A 16,706-nucleotide genomic window follows, 5' to 3' on the forward strand; every position below is an offset into this window, starting at 1 on the left:
CAATATACGGTTTATCTGAGTTCTTATTATTATAATTTTCATTAAAATAAAGTATATTTATAATGCAATGCCTTTATCACTGCTTAAATACTATGAAATATGTTGCGTGCCTTATTCTGTGTAAGAAGCCACATCATCTCATAGAAGGATTTATTTCAAACACTCGACTGACGTTATGAAGTGAGCTTGGAGTAAAAATATATTATTAAATGTGGTATTTTCACATGCTTTCAGATGGAGCAGCGTTTACTTCACAGAGCTGTAGTTCACTGAGAAGCTATGCAAACAGCTGTCATTACCGCGAACGATTTTTTCGATTTCATAATCGCGCAGTAAAATCGTCTGCGATTTTTTTGCGTAACTTGTCAGTGAACTACGGCTGTGTAGTACATTCTGCTCCATCTGAAAGTACGTGATGATGATTTCCTGCTGATTACAGAACCGGCATTACTATCAAAATGCGCATGACAATCGCATTCGATTAATCGTGCAGTATGGCTACGAAAACTGACGGCTACAGTTTTTTTGATCCTGAACACATCTCCTCTGATTAGCTACACTGGTAGCTTTATAGGTCTATCTATCTATCTATATATCTATCTATCTGTCTGTCTATCTCTCTATCTATCTATCTATCTATCTATCATATAAACATTTACAGATGTTTTGAGTTAGACATCTAACAGTATGGGGACCTGGATGTGATTTTCAATTCTATTGAAGTTGTATTGCGTTGATCTGTGGGAAACTGCCTTTACAGTCTTAGCTGTTAAGGTGAGCAGGTCATTTGGGATGGGGACTATGGAGATTGCTTTCCACTAGAGCTGCATGATGGGAAGGTTAGAGATGCCCAACGGTGGACTTCCATGTTCCCGTTGTGTGTTTTTGGAAGTTTTAAGTGGAGAGGCCCGAGCCACTCAAGCCAAAAGCAAGAAAAGCACTTTACCGTTTCTCTCGCTCCTTCACTGGATAGATATGCCATTCGTTGAAAGCGTAGTGCCACTCAGGATGGGCAGATGCTGGCATGCTTAAGTGGCTGATATGGGATTCCTTGAAATAGTCTTTTCTGAAGAGCTCTTGAGCTATTTCAACTTTGCCCCATCAAGCCCAAACCCTTTCTGATTAATTATTCTTTGAAGGGAGGGGAAGTCTAGTTTATTTCAGCAGTGACAGTGGCCTGACCGTTGCACAAGAGAATTTTACACAAACATTTGATCTGGAACATCATGAGTTTGTATTATCCCGTGAGTTCAAAACCAAAAGTTGCATTAGGCTTTGAAGAAACCACAAGAAAATTAGTCTTCATTTCCTGTCTGAGTGCTCATTAGTCAAGAGGACAAATGATTATCAAAGAACTCATTAAAAAGCTTACAGTAAATAGGCTCACCAGGATTTATTATTAGAAGTGGCTCTGGTCCAGCATGGATAGAGTCTGGTGGGTTTTTTCTCACAATTTAGTCTCCCTGAAAGTTCCTCAGATGTGTTAGAGTTCCTCAGATTTGGAGACGTTCATGAACAGTAGACGAGGTATAGCGAAAATGTGTGTACTGAGGATGGATAAATGTTTCCAGTGGCAAACCATCAACAGCTGCGATGGTAAACCCATTCATCCTGAAAGTGAATGAAGCCGGTCTTAATCATTATCATTACATGCTTAAGAAGTTCCCAGCAGTCTATGTAACACTTTGTGAGATTACAATGTAAATATAGATATAAATATAAATAAATAGTTATAGTTTATGAATTATTTATTAAATGTTGCATTAATATTATTATTATTTTATATTTATTTATATATGTTTTTTATTATTTTTATATTTTATAAATTAAATTATTTAATGTTTACTATATATATATATAATTTAGATAATATAATTATATTAACCGTAAAGCCTTGGCGTACTTCATTGCAGGAGCTTTTCGGCTTGGTTCACAGCAGCCGCAACGTTAAAAATGCACTATCAATTTCCAGCTATGGGGCCGGTGAATTTAAGAGGCGCAATGCAAAGACGTCTTATTTGGTCACATGTCTGCTGTGACAAACAACCCAAAGCGATTTTCCGTGGTCAAACCAATCTAAATATTTACTAGACAAGGCTCTTCCACCACATGCAGGACTCCCGAAATGAACATATCGTTTTAAGTTGCCATTCTTTGTTAGGATTCAAACAATGGCGGATGTATTTAGATTCACAATGATGTCAGTAGTTACAATATAATTATTTATAATGGACACAATGTAAATATATCAATAAAGATGAATAGTTCTTCGATAGCCGCCATCTGTTTTGAATACAATTGTACTCTTTAATGGGACTTTGTCGTCATTTAGTTGATCATTTACCTACCACTTATGTAATTATAAATCTGTATTATTTTACTTGGAAGCATCTTCATCTAGGTCTTTTTCATAAAAGACACAAGAATAGTCCAAACAAGTTGTGTGCTGTATTTTAAAGGGGTCATATGATGCGATTTCAAGTTTTCCTTTCTCTTTGGAGTGTTACAAGCTGTTCATGAATAGATCATCACAGTATGGTAAGGGGTGTAACATTTCCGAGGTATTTGACCAATCACAACACACTGGATAGCTGACCAATCAGAGCACACCTCGCTTTTCAGGACGTGTTTCTGAAAGGCGGGGCATAGAGGAGAAACAATAATGTACAGTATGTGGAAAATAATGTGATTTTTGAACCTTAAACCACATAAACACATTTCATTACACCAAATACACAAAATAATGTTCTTTTTAGCAACATCATATGACACCTTTAAGTCTTGAATTCATATCTTAATTTGAGCAAAATGCATATATTTAAGTATTTTTTTCCTATTTATCTATATTTTTAAAAATCAATTAATTAATTCCTTCATTCCTTCATAATTAACCTGAGAACTCCTGAACCTGGATCATTTCAGCTTTGATTCATGCACAAATCATTCAGCCTGAACGATTTGTTCACTGATTTGCTTCTTGAGTTCACTGTCTCTGCGATCCGGTTTCAAATTTCAAATGTTCCATGAAAAACATATATGTTTGAAACAACACAAGTGTGATTTAATGGCCATATTTGTTTTTTTTAGATGTTCCTTTAATTACACACACAGAACACTAAAACGAATGCTGGATACATTGAAATGATTCACTGTGTTAAAAGATACCAATACTCCATCCAGGCCTAAGAACAAAACTAGCAAGAGTGACCTCAAATAAGGCTTGCCCAGATTGAGATTTGTGGATGAAAGCAGACGGTCAGTGGGTGTCCTTCAACGGCTCAGCCGAGTGTTACCACAGCTGCGCCAGTCTTGTCTGAATTAATTTCAGGACACAAACACACAGAGTGACTTATGACCCAATGAGCTTTATCAGCAGTCAACAAATGTTTTTCACTCTCAAAATCAATAAGTTCTCACTGAGTGCCTTTTGAAGGTAGACCCACACTCCTGCTTTTTTCGAGGAAAGAGGTCAGCCAAACAGATAATTTAGAAATCTGTATTAGAAATATCTTTTTGGCTTATAGCATGAGTTAGACTTGCAACATCAACATCATGCCATGGAGGAAAGTCACAGAAATGGCGCAAGTACAGTATCTGTCTGCGACTTCACATCTATTTGTTTTATTAACCCTGATTTGGTGCTAACACGTACCTGCTGTTTTTAATCATAAAATGAGACTGGTTTGGAAGCCGTGACGTGGTCGGGAAATTAGTATTACCAAAAAACCCATCTGACCTAATCCATGTTGTTTTTGCCAACCGGGAAGGCAGCAGTTCTTCCAAATGTTTTGTCAGAAAGAAGAATTTATTATGTCTTATCTGGAGGGCTGCTTTTGTGTGTACTTCCCAGCGATTGTAATTTCCTTTGGCCCACAGCCCAGCTGTGAACCTCCACCGACAAAACTCCTGCCACCGAGCAAGGGACGTGTGATTTTGTGAGATTATGGAGTGGCACCTCTCTTTAATTTAACTCCCGACTATTGTATGTAGGATGTCGCCCATTAGGGGTTCCAGAAGCACTGGTGCTCATGTTAATTAAAGCTTAGGCTGTGAAATAATAGAGGAGCATTCCCACACCATTGCCACTATGACCCAGGGCTTTTCCCTGTGAAGCCACGTTTTGCTGCGCCAGCAGTCCAGACTTCTGAATTTTGATGACCAGGCTCTCATTAGCCATTGGCACTGTCTGTCAGTCTTCAAGCATTCAACTGAGCACAAGCAAGCTGAGTTAAATTCGTTTGATCACATTTCTCTCTCTTTCACACGGGTGTTTCTTCAACTGTGGATGCTTGTGTAAACTAGTCACTAGTCCATTAACAGTATATATCAATTTAGTCATTTATGTATTTTTTTTCTCTGAAAATAATTAACATTTTCTCCACATCTCAAGTTATGTTTTGCATTTAATAGCACTAGCAAAATGACATTTAAAAAACTGTCAAATGTATCTTAAGGCTAATTTCATAGGTAGCATTTATATATATATATATATCATAAATGAACAAAATTAAATATTTTCACAATATTAGCACAATTTCAATTTTTTTTTGTTTAATTTTATTAAAAGGATGATTGGATATAATGTGTATTCAATTAAATATTACAAATTAAATATTAAATAATTAACAGAATTATTTGTTTCTCTCAAAAATGTTTGTGAAAACAATGCTTAATGTTTTGATATATATATATATATATATATATATATATATATACGCATGCTGTGTTTTTGGAGGGTGGTTTTATAGAGTCTCACTTGAGAATTGCTGTTCCTGGTTTTAATGTTGTAATTGTCTGAAGCCTTTTCAATATTTAACATACTAAATACAGTTTTGACATTTGTAAATAATGTTTTACAACTATGATCCGGTCCAAAACCATTGTTAAAGTAAAAACTCAATCAGACAACAAAGATGTTCTTTTGAGTTTAGTGGAATGTTTGCTGGCATTCTGTTGGCGACAGTCTTTTGTCTTCTTTCTTTATTGTTTGATCCCACTGCAGAAGCTACAGCCCACAAAGGTCTTCCCATGAGGCTTTGGGTCACATTGCTAATGTATGTAATATTCGGTGGGCAGCAGACACTTAGCTGACACTAGATAATGTTGCATGCCATATCTCCCCCAGTGAATCACTTTTAACGATCGCCTGCTTGTGATGTCACATTCTCCTACGGCTTCCCATCATGCCGAGGGGCGTTGCAGGAATTTGGATCATTTTGGTTTCCCCCAGTATATCCCTCCCCTTCTGTTTTCCAGCAACACTCCAAAAGTTTCCAAAAGGAGGTTTTCAAAACGATGAAAATCTTTATTTTGGGTTTCCCCAAAATAACTTTTCAGTCAACAGTTCTTAAAAGAACCATTTTTTGCTTGGTATGAAGAACGTTTTAAAAAATCTGAAGAACCTTTACACTATAAAGAATCTTGAAATGTTCCAAAAATGTTGGAACCATAGATGCTTATAAAAAAAAAACATTATTTTTAAGAGTGAAGAGTGCTTGCTCGTACAGGAAGATTTTGCCAACAACAAAGTCGCCCCCCAAGCTATAAAACTCAAAGTTAAGGGAGGTGAAACATCCTGTAGTCTTTACTAGATGAGCTAGATTGTAGGTTTGGGAGACGAATGGGATCAATGGGGGGTAGATTACATCATAAGACGGGAAGAAAATAAAATCCCACATTGCCAGTGTCCTGCCACTTGGAGGGTGGCCGAAACGGCAGTGCCAAGAGAGAAAGAGGGAGTTGTGATGGTTTAAGTGGAAGAGCGAAGAAAGCACGAGGAACGGAGGGGGTAGATACTGGAAGGGGGCTTGGACTTGAGAACCAATGAGAGTTGGAATAAATCAAAGAGAGAGGGAGTGAAAAATAAAGGGGAGGGAAATAGGAAGTGAGAGAGAGAGAGAAAAACAAAAGCTGAGGAGAAAGAAGCAGAAGAGGAGAGAGTTAGGAGAGCACAGAAAAGATGGTTCGGAAAGAAGAATTTCTGGTTGAAACGTTTTAGGATAGTTTTTTGTTTTTTTTTTCAGGATGAAAGTCTCTCGTAAGTAAATCTATGACTTTATCGTGTTTCATTGATCTGTTTTTCCACTCCGTTGTAATTTTTACAGTGCAGTAAGCCTAATGTATTGATTTATTGCTCATTTCATATCTGTGTAAATTGCATTACACTTGGATAATTCACAGAATCCACACATCTGTGAAGCTAAACATTGTGACAGATTTTTCAAGGTTAAATAAAACAAAAATTCTTGGAGTATGTTTTGTAAGAAAATGATATTTAAATGTTTTATGCCATTTCCTGGAGACAATTTTCACTCATAATAATAATTACAAATAATTGCCAAATTTTTGTTGATTGTATTAAGTTCCTAACTGGGCTTGTGACAGCTTGCCAAAGTGCCAGCGTGTGCCATGGCTGACCTTGAGGGAAAACCGTATCCCGCCTCCTTTTATGTAAGGTTATTATTCAATGAGGAAAGGAAGGTGTCTGTGTTTCTCACATATTCAGTGGCACTCTGCTTTTAGCATTGTGTTGGTGCCGTGCTGTGTTACGAAGTTATTGTTGTGGCAGTCATTGAACACTGCACACAGTTTGATCGCTTTTAAAAGCGAGAGATTCCCCCGCTGGCGGCGAGCCAGTAGCTGAGCTCTTTATCCTTCCGATTCCATGAGAAAGGACAATGACGAAAAATAAATAGCAGCTTTCGGGATAGTGTTACAGAATGCTGTGCGACGTGGAATTCCCAGCTTGGGGTTCCGGCTGCAGCTGTTTGACACTGATAAAGATGCCGCTACACTTTCAGTGTTACTGTACTGCACAGGACGTACAGTTGCCCTCAGCACTCCTGGGAATGGACACTTAGTCACAAAGGAGGTTCCCTCAGTTCATGTTGAATCAGGTGAATGGCACTCAGCTTTCAATTACAGGCACTATGTTGACTGCCACATAGTGTTGTTGTGTAAATATGATTTGTTTCATTTGTCAAGATGAACAGTTAGCTGATATTTTGAGATTTGTTTTATGCTCTTTCGAGTGAGTTAATAAGTTGAGTTTTTATAATTTATAATAGTTTTACATATTATTTTAATGTTTAACACAAGAATTGCCTTTTAAAGTTTACTTAAGTTGGCATCTACAAAGCAGTTATTGGTTGGTTTGATTATTATGTCTGTTAAATAGCAGTTAAACTGCAGAGTTTAGGTCCATGTTGTTATTTTTGAAATTAATTTTTATAATGTACCAAGTTAAAAGTTTCCCTGTATAATTTAACATTTGCTGGGAGATTGTTTCTTTCATACATAGGCAATGTATGAAAACACAATAAAAGAAATATGAAATATACCAAATGATTTAGAATCAAATCAGATTGAATCAGAGAACTGAATCAAATGGAGAGCTTGTGAATCAGATTAAAATGTATCAATACCCAGCCTTAATTGATGAAGTGTATATATATGTGTGTGTGTGTGTGTGTGTGTGTGTGTGTGTGTGTGTGACCCTGGACCACAACACCAGTCTTAAGTTGCTGGGGTATATTTGTAGCAATAGCCAAAAATACATTGTATGGGTCAAAATTATTTTTCTTTTATGCCAAAAATCATTAGGATATTAAGATCATGTTCCATGAAGATATTTTGTAAATTTCCTACCGTAAATATATAAAAACTTCAGTTTTGATTAGTAAAATGCATTGCTAAGAACTTCATTTGGACAACTTTAAAGGTGATTTTCTCAATATTTTGATTTTTTTGCACCCTCAGATTCCCGATTTTCGGCCAAATTTTGTCCTATCCAAACAAACCATACATCATTGGAAAGTTTATTTATTCAGCTTTCAGATGATGTATAAATCAAAATTTAAAAAGTTATTATTATTTTATTTTTATTATTTGTTAAATTAATGCTTTTATTATTAGTAACACTGTGCATTAAATTAGTTAAAAGTGACATTTACAGACATTTAGAATTTCAGAAAAGATTTCTATTTCAAATAAATGCTGTTCTTTTGAACGTTCTAGTCATTAAAGAATCCTGAAAAAAATTATCAGTTACTACATAAGTAAAGAAGGACAGCTGTTTTTAACTTTGCTAATAATAAGAAATGTTTGAGCATCAAATCATCATGTCAAGTGATAAAGCGACACTGAAGACTGGAGTAATGACTGCTGAAAATTCAGCATCACAGGAATAAATTACATTTAAAAATGTATTAAAATATAAAACTTAGTATTGGTATCACCTACTAGGTCAACCAGAAAACAGTTTTTGTGTTACATATTTAGGGAGAAACTTTATAAAAATAGCTGCATACAAAATAAATAAATAAATAAATGGCCCAATCAATCAATGTTTGTATTTTGTAGTTAGTTGTATTATGGCTTTTTGAACCTCAAAGACATTTTATCTTCTAATATTTGCCATTATGTTTGCTTGTAACATGCGTTTGTTTACTTCTGTAAGATAAAGCCCTCAGACGTTCCTGCTATAGTTGTGCTGAGTAGCTATAGGCTGAGAGTTTCGAGACTCATAAAGAACAATCTTATATCTATTGACGTCTGAAGCATTTAGTCCTTCTCACAGGAGCTGCTGAAGTGAACAAACCGTATTGTTCGGTAAAGGAGGTGACACAAAAGAGTGGTAATCTTAGTGGGGTGGAGGCTGCACAGGAATTCTCACCACGGTTATCCATGTTACTATCAATACGATGAATGGAAACCCAGGCGATTCGCTCTCTGACGCAGCTACACTGCTCCGCATGCTTGGAGGGCGGGAGACCCTTTGGGGCATGATTTGGGTCGTCAAGCAGTTTGGAGTGAGATTCAGGCTCTATTGAGCTTTGAGCTGTGGTGCTGTATTATTGTATTTACTTGCGTTGAATAAGTGACGGTGACCTTATATGGAGTCACTGTATTGCTGAATAAGGTGAGAATGATTCGAATGGTTGTTAAAGATATTTTGTTTAGGATTCATAAAAAGGTACTAGAATATTGTTGTTAAGATGCATTGGATGATATATTGTGTATTTATTGATTGAACAGGATCTACCTACTCTAGATTTTGTCAATGGGTATCTGTGTGTATATATGTCTGTCTGCATTTGTTTAAACTTGCTGATTTTTGTCTTAGTTCCTCCCTCGGTTTCTTTCTCATCTTGAAACTTCTTAGAGAATTTTTGGCTTGATCGCTGGGGATTGTAAGGCACTATTTTCGGTAAAGTTGTTTTGGAGTGTTTTTTTATTGTGAAAAGAGTACATTGTAATTAAATTGAATGTGACTTTTAGTAATTATTAGATGGTATTAAAATGTAGCAGGCTACATTTGTAGATGTCTTTTATTGTGATTTGTTGACAATGAACTTGAGGAACTCGATAGCTGGTTGAAATGCGATGCAATCTTAAACAATGGAAAGTATGTGCTTATGGTCTTTTATTGTTTTGTAAATATCAGATTTTGCCGTTTCAAGTCCAAACACTGACTTAAATTACCCTCTCTGGCAGACGGTATTACATTTTGTGTATTTTGTGTTTGGTTTGGTGAGAGCAGCTCTTGATTTTTTCGGAGTTGTTCAGATAGAGTCAACTTTTTAAAATAAATAAAAATAACACAAATTAAATAATTATTGACACATACAGTAAGATTATTAAAAAACAAATGTGGATTGAATAGCTCATTTAATGTGAAGTTTAAAGACTTTGATGAGAGACGTTTGCGTTTATATTGAAATCTTTCACATTTATTGCAGACTGTTTAATCTGAGCACAGTTTGAGACGTTGCTGAGAACTTTTGAGGAAACACGAGATTAAGAGGTGTTTTTTCTCAGTAGAAAAGAAAACTTTTGCAAAAATCTTTCTGTTCATGACATTGCTGATATTTACAAGATTTTATTTGTGAGTTTCTTCATGTTTTTATGTCTTAATGTGGGACACATTGGTGGTATTTGACCTTTTTGGTCAACTCTAAGCCAATTGTTTTGTTCAGCGGCCCCACAAATCAATATATTTATGAATGTTCCATGCCCTCAGGCAGATGATATTAATCATGCAGTTTCCTAGCATTATTCCAAAGCTGATCACTAAAAGCTTCAGACATTTTTGTACATTGTTAACCCTCCATAAGCTCTGCGTCAGCTGACGTCTGTTGGGACATGTCACGTAAAAGTCTTCGGTTATATCAACAGGATCCTGTTGCCAATATGTAACTGATTTCTTAATCCTAAAGATCTTGAGCTGGCCTCATTTTTATCAGGTAGGATTATGAGCAGACTTTACAGGCTCACAGGACTGGCTGGTTCCTGATTTACAAGAATAACCTTGTTCATGCAGTGGCAGGAAAAGAAACATAATTAAATTACACAGAACTGATTATGTTATGTAATACCTCCTCACTCTTTTTCTCTCTCTCCGTCCCTCCCGTTCTTCCTGTCCAAGAGCACACAAGCTCTTCTAAAAATAGTTTTGAAGATAACTGTCTATGAAACAATATGTGAGTGGTCCTCCTAGTTTCTTTACACTGTGTCCTTACTAGGATACAACAAGTTTTCAAAGAAAAACATTTTGTCTTTCACACTGTCAGTTTTTATTCAGTGTTATTGTTTTGTTTTGTTTTACAGTAAAGCTATGTAAACATGCTTAAAATAAATTCACTTGAGAAGCAAATTCTCAAAATATTAGGGATATTATATAATGATAATAATAATATAACACACATTAAACATAAATATAACAAAGTTATATTTAACAAGTAATATAACAAGTAAAATAAGTAGTATTCTATGAAAATAATATGCATATTATAATAATATAGATCTCAGATAAAATATATCTCGTATATGTGTATATAAATGTACAAATAGATCATTTAAACCTGGAAATAAATGTTTTTTTTGTAGCAAGAAATGCTATCATTTTTAAAAAATTAGTTAATTGAAATCAAACACAAGTTGATTTTCCCTATCTTAAGAGTATCTTAAATACTGAAATACACAGGATTGTGGATATTTTTATTTTACACAAAAAAATCTATGTGAATATGGTGTGCATTGTTTTTTGTTTTAGAGAGACATTTAAGAAAGATGCCTTACTTCTCAAAGATCTCAAAGTTCGAAACGACCCATGAAATCGGGCCCTCTAATTTTGCTTCTTCTTTGTCTTCATATATATATATATATATATATATATATGCAGGTATGAACAGATAGAGCTGTTTTATGAGTCTGACAGGTACAAACATTTTGTGTATTGCAGAAATCGAGGCAAGGGAAGCTTGTGACTGGCTACGAGCGGCAGGATTCCCCCAGTACGCCCAGCTCTTTGAAGGTAACGCTTCACCACACCAGAACATAAACTTAGAAAACCTCACAAATGTTATCACACCCAACTGTAAAAGCCATAGGTTTTTAGATTTCAAAACAATTATATGATGTCAGCCAGCTCACAAAGTCAGCCTGATTTAGGGCAAACACAAGCTTTAAATGTGGGATATTGTTTCCGATGTTATTCGAGTTAAGAGGTACCGTTTGAACATACTAGAGTATGACATCTTCAAAGAGAGACAGAGGTCATGGGAATAACCTTGCCTCAAAAACACTGCCGTTTTCACTTGCCCTTGGCAACTCTTTTGATCTTGGAGTGTTAGTCTATAGTCCTCTGGGAAATATAGGTGGTCTGGGATATATATTTTTCATTTCCTAAGTACATTTCCACATCTGAATATAATATAATATATCATAATATAATATAATATAATCTACATATCTACATTTTTGACAATAATTGAATTTGAAGCTTATTATATAAGAAAAATGGCATCCTGTCATACAATCCATTCTTTGTTCATTTTTAATATCAATGTCATTGTCGTCTCATTGCAGACATGGCATCAATGTGCAGAACAGAATCTTCCCATAATGCGTCTCTTATGTTGTTTTGGAATTTCCAGCAGTTTAAAACCAGAACACTGTGCCTCTCTCTGAATCTGTGTTTTTACTTCTGTGTCGTTCCACAAAAGCAAAAAATATGATGAAACATTTAATTGTACCAGTGGAATGTTAGCTTCAGCAGGGTCTGGATCCAGTCACCCCGGTACATAAGTTGGACACCATACTCAGTGGAAGACGTAATGGCTTCTCAAAGCCAAGCTCAGTTTTTGGGGGGGCAAACCCTGTCTCACTTTATTAGCATCTGGAAGTCTAAAACAAGTTAGCTACTCTCTTCGCCTTGGCTATCGCTCTGGAAAGAATGTGTTGTCAGGGTTTTTTTAAGAGTGTGGGCGCCTGGATTCCTCAGTGTTCACTGTGAACATGCAAGATTGGCCTATTAACGAATCAGAGGGAAATCATTATAGTCCCTAAAAGACATGTTTTTTACAGTGTTTGTCTATAATGAACTTGATTGTTGATATGGGATATGCCTGTGTTTCCTTACAGATTCTCAATTTCCAATTGACATCTTTCCTGTGAAGAAAGATCATGACTTCTTGGACAAAGACCTTGTGGAACCTCTATGTCGGTAAGGACTGTGGCGTGTTTGGTGTTTTCTATGCTTTCTAAACAAATCAGTCCATAATCGTAGCCAAATCTTTGGAGAACCTAACGAACACCTGAAAACCAGTGTCTAATCAATAAGAAAACTAACTCATTTAGAACATTCTGTACTGGGGAAATAAAATTAGTGTAATTTACAAACTTTATTGAGTCAGTTGTTGCTTTAATCATGACATTATTTACTTCTACCTTAGATGAAGACTGACAACGAGAGAAACTACACCAGACTTGAGCTTAATAGATGCAATACACAATGACAGCAATAAAAAAAGAAGAAATAAATAGACTTTTAGGACTTGTTCTCATTACTAAGGACAATTTTATGATTATTAACATAATCATTGATTACAGGATTTAATTTAGATCTACAGCCACTATTTAAAACATTTATTTTGCAGTGGTTGAGGATTGTAACTCTTCACAGACATTGCAATGATGAATCAATAGCTTTTACATGGTCATCAATAATGAAAATAGGTCCCAAAAGTAATTTTTTCTTTCTTTTTATTGCTGTCATTGTCCATTGCATCTACTAAGCACTAATCTGGTGTAGTTTCTCTCATGTCAATCTTCTTGTAATTCAGAAATAAATAATGTCAATATTAAAGCAACAACTATCTCAATAAAGTTTGTAAATTGCACTCATTATGCTTTCCCAGAAATAAAGTACAGAATGTTCTCAATGAGTTAGCTTTTCCTCGTTTAGACACTGAATTTGAATTCCCAAATTAAGATGAAAAGAGCCCTCCAGTGACTTTGGTTGCCTTGGAGACTGCCCTGGTAGGAGAGCATTGGAGGCAAAGGGGGGCATACTCAAGACGATCTACTGTGACTCTAAACAACCCTTAAGCAACTCATCGAAATTCCAAACCTGTTTACTGTTGTGTGGGAAACAATGTCCGACATTCCCACCTCTCCTCCTGACTTCTCACTTTTCTTACAGCTCCTGGAGGGGAACAACTCATTAAACAATTCTAGCAAGACATGCCCAGTAAGAGCACTGATGTGTTTGTTAGTTGTGGATGTTTGCAAGCACCAGTGACAATGCTCACGTCTTACAAATTACAGACAAATTACAAATCAATCAGTATTTAATAAATGAATAGTCAGAAAATCATCAAAGTACTATTATAACTTTTATAATATTTTGCCAAATGTAGAGTTCTCGTGATACCAAAAATTCAGTGGTTAATACCAATACCAGTGAAATTCCAAATACAAATTTTACCACAATAAAAACTAACATGCTAATAATGACACTTCTTAAAAAAGTTAAATATTAAAATAAATATTAATGTAATCAATGAAAACAACGTAAAAAACTATAATGATGTCTTAACTTACTGTAACCAGTATTGTCAGGATTTTCTTTAGCGGATTGTTTAAACTTTATGTTCTCCATTGACTGTGGCCTGTTCTCTACATTATGTCTTGACTTTGTTCTGTTTTATATCTGAAGTCTTTGCTGTTATGGCACACACACACAGAATTTAATGTTATGGCGGTTTTGCTGCTAGAATCAGGATGGTTATCGTGCCTATAAAGAAGCTATATAGTGACTAGCGCCAAATGCCACGTGGACTATCTCTATAAAAACCACCACAACCCTTTATTATCACAATAAACTTGATATATGAGAATGCCACTAGCATTGTCTTTGTGTGAATTGATATAATAGTTTTCTTTCTTAAAGCATACTATCTCTTTTTGTATCACCTAAAGATATTGAATAGAAACTGTGTTATATCACACTGGTTATGTAATCGTTTAACAGAGGAAGGAATGTGCCCTTTGAAAACATGAAAAACCCATTTGAGTGAATCTACACTGCTACCTCTGGGGGTTCTGGATTGTGGGGAAGGAAAAAGGAAAAAAAGAGACAGTGAAAGATAGAGAGTTTTCTCAAAGAATTGGGATGGTATTCATCAAACCTTGTGTTGAATCGCTAATGTAGTAAAAGATATGGCAATAAAAATAAAGGCATATTTGCTCATTTCCTTGTTAACCTGCAGAGTGAAGATTCAGATGAAGATGACCTCTTTGCCATCAGTGACAAATGGACCTTTGAATGGAGCAGTCGCCGCTGGTCCAGGCTCCAAGACATCGATTGCCTGCTGAGGGGCGTGGAGAACAAGAACCCAGGGGAAAACTCTGCCCTGCGGAAAACGACCAGCAGCGAGAGTGTTCTGACAGACTTGAGCGAGCCGGAGATCTCTTCCCTCCATAGCGAGAGCAGCGGCGGCAGTGGTGGCGTTCGTGTGCATAGTGCGGAAGACTCGGACAGCTCACACCGCACCTGCTCGAACTCTGCAGCCATGCCTGACCCCACATCACTAGGTGTGACCCATCTCTCTTCAGAACTTTCAAGCTACGGTTCGCTGCCTGTAAAGCATAGCAAGCGAGGACGGACACGAGCTAAGGAGTTCTTACGGCGCATGGAAGCTTTGCAGTTACGTGGAGCAATGGGTGGCGGAGGGAACAGGAGTCTTGTTATAAGTGCCCCGGTTCTCCAACAAGAACCCCAGACTGTAAAAACTCTCCGCTGTGTGGAGATCATCAATGGAGACATGCGTCTTGCAGAGCCACCTTCCGGCATAGGGTTGCCCTCCCAGTCTAGCAGCGAAGGGAGCAGCAGCCAGTCCAGTGGGAGTGCCATCAGTACGCCAAACATGAAGGAACGCAACGTCCACCGGGCTGATCACAAGCGCAGTGGGATGTACCTGGAGGACTTGGATGTGTTCTCCAGTCTCATCCAGGGTAAGCGTGTGGCTGAGCAGAACCGACGCAATGAGTTCCACTCCTACGAGGACCTGGTGGTCCATATTCCTAAAGATCACAAGCCTGGAACCTTTCCCAAAGCTCTGTCCATCGAGAGTCTTTCACCCTCAATGGCAGCCTCCATCAACTGGCACTTGGCAAGCATGGACTCGGATGTTCAGCATCCACCTAGCTTCAAAGAACCTCGACCTGTCACACAGTGCTGCAACCGAGGAAGTCGGATCAGCATTTACGACAATGTACCCAGCTCGCACCTTTATGCCAGCACCGGCGACCTCATAGACTTGGAAAAGGAAGACCTTTTTCCACATTTAGAGGATATTCTGCAGCATGTTAATGGGCTGCAACAGATCGTGGACCACTGGTCCAAGAATGTATTGCCTAATAGTGAAAACGCGGGGAAGGAACGAGTTGATCTTGTTGGCGAAAGGCAAGGCGACCTGCAATCATCCAGCCAGATCACATTGGATTTTGAGGAACATTCAGTGCAGGAGGGTCAGGCAACCCCTAATGATGTAGACAGGGATGGGGTGTCACTTAATGAAACAGAATCCGTAGGAATGAGGGAAAGGAGAGACTCAGGGGTCGGGGCTTCACTTACCAGACCAAGACGGTAAGATTCTGTGCTAACAATGCTATGCTATATGTGTTGCATTGAGAACTTTAAGTTTGGATAGAATCGGTTGACTGTTAAAAATAACATGAATGCATGTACACCAAAAACCTTTATGTAGTAGTTTTAAATGCTATTTTAGGTGGCTGTCATCTCAAAGTCAGCCATTCATTTGCCCCAGATTTGAATCCCTAACATGGTTCCCTGCTCTTTGTTTAGCTTGCGATGGCCTAGCTTCCAGATTTCCAACCGCCTCAGCCATTCGGTCGCCTCTCTCCAGATCACCAGCCAATCTGCGGCCCAGCTCAGCTTGCTACAGAAATTTTCCTTGCTCCGTCTCACTGCTATTATGGAGAAGTACTCCATGTCCAACAAACATGGCTGGACCTGGTAAGAATCTGTTGGAAAAAATTATCAGATCCTATGAGATTTTTGTTACTGTTTTACTGCAGCTTATAGCTTCCTTCTCTAGTGGTCATTGTGATTAGCACAAGATGGACAAGTAGCAGTAAATCCTAATTAACCGCCCTCTACTGGTGACTATCATTAATACACCCTGCTATTGCTAAAACTGTGATGAAATCTTCAGTTCATTCAGAGGATTGTTGTTTATTGTTTGTTTTACTTTTATTATTTGTAGGCCTGTTGATGCCTTTACTCCCAAAACATAAAATATAAAAGATGCCCCAGGGAAATAGAAGCTTATATATATTGTATAAAAGCCCCACATATATATATATATATATATATATATATATATATTTTGTTTATTTAA

At 37.0% G+C, this 16,706-nt stretch overlaps 2 protein-coding genes across 3 annotated transcripts in view; both read left to right on the plus strand.

Annotated features, from left to right (window-relative positions):
• Positions 1-16,706, plus strand: part of LOC107582248 (stAR-related lipid transfer protein 13-like) — a 101,409-nt gene that overhangs the window by 75,214 nt on the left and 9,489 nt on the right. For both annotated transcript variants that reach the window (XM_016268016.1, XM_016268017.1), the window contains 2 exons: positions 11,243-11,314; positions 12,424-12,505. In XM_016268016.1, coding sequence (XP_016123502.1) covers positions 11,243-11,314; positions 12,424-12,505 — 154 coding nt within the window. The remainder of the gene's footprint in view (positions 1-11,242; positions 11,315-12,423; positions 12,506-16,706) is intronic.
• On the plus strand, positions 14,034-16,340 carry LOC107582247 (stAR-related lipid transfer protein 13-like). Its single transcript, XM_016268015.1, has 3 exons — positions 14,034-14,458; positions 14,553-15,931; positions 16,151-16,340. The coding sequence occupies exons 1-3, from the start codon at positions 14,456-14,458 to the stop codon at positions 16,323-16,325; spliced, it is 1,557 nt and encodes a 518-aa protein (XP_016123501.1). The 5' UTR covers positions 14,034-14,455; the 3' UTR covers positions 16,326-16,340.

Source organism: Sinocyclocheilus grahami, unplaced genomic scaffold (assembly GCF_001515645.1).
Source record: "Sinocyclocheilus grahami isolate Dianchi unplaced genomic scaffold, SAMN03320097.WGS_v1.1 scaffold42.1, whole genome shotgun sequence".
In the NCBI taxonomy this organism is placed as follows: domain Eukaryota; kingdom Metazoa; phylum Chordata; class Actinopteri; order Cypriniformes; family Cyprinidae; genus Sinocyclocheilus; species Sinocyclocheilus grahami.